At 41.2% G+C, this 5560-nt stretch overlaps 1 protein-coding gene across 3 annotated transcripts in view; it reads left to right on the forward strand.

Annotated features, from left to right (window-relative positions):
- Positions 1-2831, forward strand: part of TGFBR3 (transforming growth factor beta receptor 3) — a 100422-nt gene extending 97591 nt beyond the window's left edge. For all 3 annotated transcript variants that reach the window (XM_017729922.1, XM_017729923.1, XM_008630279.2), the window contains one exon: positions 2284-2831. In XM_017729922.1, the coding sequence (XP_017585411.1) occupies positions 2284-2402 (119 nt within the window). In that variant the 3' untranslated portion in view covers positions 2403-2831. The remainder of the gene's footprint in view (positions 1-2283) is intronic.
- Positions 2832-5560: the final 2729 nt, after the last annotated feature.

A 5560-nucleotide genomic window follows, 5' to 3' on the forward strand; every position in this document is an offset into this window, starting at 1 on the left:
GCGCCCTTCCTCTACTGCCCAAGTGGCTTCTGCGGCAGGGCTGGGGGTCTGCAGCCTCCCCTCGCTGCTTTCTGGTGTTTGTGCTCGGTTGTTTAGTTTTAATGAAAGGGAGTTTGCTTATCGCTGCCTTTATAAATATATGCTGTAGTACAAAAGGAAGGAAGACATGTACACAAACAACGGGAGGACAAGGGAGCAAGTCAGGAGGGGAAGAAACATCCAAACAAGGTTTATGAAAGCCTTTACAGCACAATGACACATACTTTGATTTGATACAGTTTATTCTGGGGGGGTTGCAAAGCCATTTTCAAAGCAAGTTAAAGCTGAAACTTGATGTATTTGCAGATGACTGGGGGTAGATTCTGACCTGCCTATGAGCAGAAATCCACGGCTCATGGGTGAACTATATACTTACTTCTTACACTGGGAAAAACAGACTCAAAATCTGCTCACTAGAGTAAATGCTGGACTGAATGCTGAATTTAAAAACAAAATCCTCACCCTCTTTTAAAAAGTTTATTTGGCCTCCTGGGTGGTGTGGTTTAGTAGTTTAGTTTGTTGTTTCTTCTGTCCTCTCCTGTCCCTTCTTTCCTCCCCGTTCCTAAACCAGTGGGGTGTAAGGGAAGAGCTGTGTGTTGTGAGGCCTTAAGTGCACTTCAGCTGTGGCTGTGGCTCGAGCTAGCGGCAAACCTGCTGGTCTCCATTACACACAGCACTTGCAACTTCTGCTGTGAGAAATCCTCAGACCTCCCTTGTTTGTAGCAGACCTCTGAGTACTGAGCAGCCTGCAGGAGGATATTTTGTTGCCTGAGACACAAAGCGTTAAAGGCACATTTCCTCCGCAGCCACATTCCGAGAAGCTCGGGCTCTGGCAGCTGGGCAGCAGCACACAGGGCATGGGGATGTGCCAGAGCAGCTCCTGTGGGAGGAAGCTGCCTCGTCCTTGCACTGTAACCCTCTGGATGCAAGCTGTGCCTCCAGCCTTCAGCCAGTCACTGCAGCAGTCACTGAGGAGTGGGATCTCTACCAAATCCTGAACATGGAAGAAAAATTGAAGTGTGCAGACCTGACCTATGGCATCAGGTTCTGGATAACATAGGATAATGTGGAGCAGGAGAGCTGCATCACTGTAAGCTCATGAGGCAGGAGATGTACTAGCCTTTGATTTTTCCTAATTGCTCTGCCCACGATCCTGCAAAACATTTCCGTCTTGCTCCTTCTCTGGGAAAGCAGCCGTGCTGGTACTGGCAGCCACGGCAGGTCTGCAGTCTAGGCAGCAGCAGTGTGACTGTTACTGCACTGAGATCACAGGTTCACATCCTGGAGATGAGCTCAAGGGAGGGGGCAGCTACAGTGCACATTATATAAACTTAAGTCTTGCCATCTGTTTCGAAGAGACTATTTTGTAATATTGCTAAGGTTACAGACTTGAGCACTGTAACTTTAAAAATGCCACAGTTATGGTTTCCTATGTGGCCTCATTATGATCTTTTAGGCATTAAATGGCATAATTATTACTTTCGTGCTTAGTTGAAAGCTGGATTTTTCCCTTGGAATCCCAGCCACAGGTGCAGAAGGGGTGTGAGGAGACTCCAGGTGCTTGATTTGGCAATCTAAATAATGAAAGGGTTTTAATTTATTGTCAGTAAACAGTTAACAAGAAATGGTGAGACATGTTCTCACTACAGGTTTTAAGTGCTGCACATACTGTGGTAGCTGTAGGAAAGCTTCCTGCATGTTGTATTACAAGTAAATCAAGTCAAGCTTTCAGGATAGCCTGTTATTTTTCTGCATGAAGAAAACTGGCTGTGTCTCAGGATATGTGGTATCCAGCTGATTGACGAACATTCTCTTGAGCTACACTTTTAGCAAACGTGCTGCTCTATAAACTGGCATTAAAACTAAAGTCTACATTTCCTGGCCTTTTTCCTGGAAACAGCAAACCTATAAAGTGTCTGAGTTGTGTAATAGGACCCATTTTGAGTGACAGCTGACAACAGAAGATAGACAATGTTGATCTTGGCAGTTTCCATCAGCTGCTTGTAAAATGCTCACGGAAACAGCGGTGTTATTTTCCCCATGTGCACAGCAATGCTTAGGTGCCAAAGTCTAGTAACATTTTCAGTGATTCTCTGATTAAGGTCTGTTACCCAATATATTAATTGCATGGAAAAACAGACCACCAGAAGAGGAAGACTGGGAAGAAATGGATTATTGTTTTCTATGACAACATTTTCAGTTTCCCTTCTCCTAACTCCACTTTTTCTCTTGCCTGTCCCTCAGGGGAAACAGCGGGAAGACAGCAGGTCCCTATGTCGCCACCAGCCTCCGAGAACAGCAGCGCAGCGCACAGCATTGGCAGCACGCAGAGCACTCCCTGCTCCAGCAGCAGTGCCACCTAACTCGGGGACAGCTGAGGAGCAGCACAGGACTGCGTGTGGACATCGGACAGCAGCGTTTTAACGTTAAAAGTTTTGGTTTTGGTTGCTTCTGAAAAAAATAAGGAGAGATTTTTCTACAGGAAAAAAACAAACTGATTTTCTTTTGGGGAAGCCACTGTGTGTGTGTGTGTGTGTGTGTGTATACGAGCACACAATGCATGAGTGAACGCAGCCTGTTGGATCTTGTTAGCATGTTATGCTACATGTGACAAAGCTACTAATTTTACAGTACTGCAACCTGTTCTAGGGGTCTGTGGGCCCTCAATGTGAAATCTATGCCAGTTTGGAAAAATGCTGCTTTGTCTAGATGATATTTTCCTTTCCCTGAACCTTCTCATTGACAAGGTATTCATTAAGGGAATTCAGTCATAGACTCACAGAATGGTTTGGGTTGGAAGGGAATTTAAAGATCACCTAGTTCCAACCCTCTGCCATGGGCAGGGACACCTTCCACTAGACCAGGTTGCTCAAGCCCTTATCCGACCTGGCCTTGAATGCTGTCAGGGTTGGGCATCCACAACTTCCTTGGGAAGTAACAGTTAAGTTACTCTTTTGAGCTATAGACATGAAGTAAAAGGTCAACATGTTAGCCTGACTCCAGCTTGCATTATGTCCTCAGTTATCTTCATGTTTAGGTCCTAGAAGGAAATTACCCTAAATGGGAAAAGTCTTCAATTTCTGCTCTGTGCACACCTTGAAACATGTTCCAAAGACTTGGAACAGAGCAAAAGGAAAAACTTGAAAATTTTGAACCTTTTTTTTTCCTTTCAATTCTTGGTTATCTAAACCTCCTCAAATATTTATTCCATTAATCATAAAGCTTACTTTTTAAAGTGGCTGGATAAATTTCAAAGGGAATTTAAAGATCACCTAGTTCCAACCCTCTGCCATGGGCAGGGACACCTTCCACTAGACCAGGTTGCTCAAGCCCCATCCAATGTGCCTTTGAACACTGCTGGGGATGGGATAGCCACATGTTCTCTGGGCAACCTGTTCAGTGCCTCATCACCCTCACAGAAAAGAGCTTTTCCTAATGTCTAATCTAAACCTGCCCTATTTCAGTTTAAAGCCATTACTCCTTGTCCTATCACTACATAAGATAAGCAGAACAAAGATGATCTTAGGTCAAAGGATTTCTCTTTGTCTGAGCAAGAAAGCATCAATGTCCAATCTCCTTGGTAAATAACATTTTATTATTCAGCTATGTTTAGCCACTTTTGAGTAATCTTTGTTTTGTTCAGCTTACAGCTACAGCATCTCATTTGCTTTCTTGTTGTGTTTGCAGCTTCAGGTTTGTTCCAGGTATTTTTGTTGTAATACTCATTGATTTGGTAATTGGAAAAGAGCACACTCTAACATTCCCTCTCTTGTTTTATGGGCCAAAGCTCTTTTATAAGAGATTTTTTGATATGCTATACCAAATGCAGGCACACACAAACATTAAGACAAAGAATGGTCTTGTGCACTAACAGATAGGTGTGTACCTTTAATGGCAATGTCTTTATGTAAATAGATATATATCAAGGTAGACAGAGCCTAACTTACCACTTTACCAATTGGAAATTGGCACAGCGTTCCTTCCATACATAAATATGTAAAATCTATAAATATATATATATAAAAAATTAAAAACTTTCTTCAGTTTATAATAGAGGAGATAAAGAAGTTGATTTGGTTCTAATCTTTTAGCTAGCCTAAAGTCTCTTTGAAATAAGAGATGAGTTTGAAGGCACAAGGAATGTACAGTAGTGCCTGTTGTTTGCTATTCTCTGGAAAAAGTTGTGCAGTTGTTTGTGTCAAACTGTTGTATGAACATTATGATTGGATTGTCCCAAAGTAGTATCAGAATACGGAAATGGCAGAAAGGTACTAATTGTCACTCTGTTTTCTAGTGTCATTGCCTTATCTTGACCTTCAAATTGATGCAAAATGAAAAGCAAAAAAAGACACTTTTAACATGTAATTGTTTGACTGTTAGTTGCCACTTTGTAATGTGTTCTACTGATCCTTCCTTGAGGAAGAAGGAGCATTGTTTTCCTCTAAAAATGAGATGAATAACTTTCGTTAGTTGTAGTGAAGGTTACCTGTGTTCTGCAAGAGAAGAAGGGACTTCATTACACTCAAGTGATAGTCTGCTCTGAAGTCTGAGCTGCGGATTTCTTGCCGATTCTACACTTGTGCCTTGCTGATGTCAGGATGGTCCAAGTGCAACATATGCAATAGATTTAAGTGCCCAGGATCATGAGGCAGAGTGTTACTCACTTTAAATCAAATCTGTTACTAATCCTGTGACCACCTATGCAAATGAGTAACTGCACCCCTTGTCCTCACGACTGGAAGCACGTTTGGCTCTGAACACCAAGGCTGGTCTCAGTGTCCGTGCAGGCAGTGGGTGCTTAGAGTTACACATGCAAAAATGTTTTATGTTACCAGGCCAGTGGTGGTCCTGGTGACATGGACAGGGTGTCATGTAAGTGTAGTTATCCCTGTGCATAAGGGTATGCAGGATTGGCTCTGCTCCAAGGTGTGGGGAGGATGAATGTGCTACCTGTATGGTTGAAAAGAAAGCGCTTTGCCTAACCTTCAGCAGAATGTATTGTTAAAGCATATTCTATGTGTAAAGTCTTTAAAGATGTCTTCAAAGAAGACTAGAGTCTTTAAGTTCAATCATAGCTATATTTTACTACATTAAATTTCTGTATAAAGATATATTTAAATGTTTTAGATAAATGTAAGTTACTCTATATGAAATGTTTAATTTCAATTACTGTGAAATTTACATATTTTGTAAATTCCTTTCCCCATTTTAACCCTTTCCTTCCTCAGATATTTTATTAAGTAGTTTCTCATAGGAAGTATTAGATTTGGTTGTTGGGATGGACAGGTTGAAAAATTCTGTGTAAAATAGATAATTGTATATTTTTGAGAGAAACATGCTGCATTATCAATCTTTTTATAAAAAATTTACTCTAATTTTAAAATAATTTACAGATTTATATTTACCATTGGATAAACCAAAAATATGTAAAGGTCAAAGATTTGATTTGTTGACTTGTGTGTGAAATACAGTTTAAATTAACTGAACTTGGTGTACTCAGCTATTTAATTCAGAATTTTTA

Source organism: Corvus brachyrhynchos, unplaced genomic scaffold (genome assembly GCF_000691975.1).
Source record: "Corvus brachyrhynchos isolate BGI_N302 unplaced genomic scaffold, ASM69197v1 scaffold101, whole genome shotgun sequence".
Lineage (NCBI taxonomy): Eukaryota > Metazoa > Chordata > Aves > Passeriformes > Corvidae > Corvus > Corvus brachyrhynchos.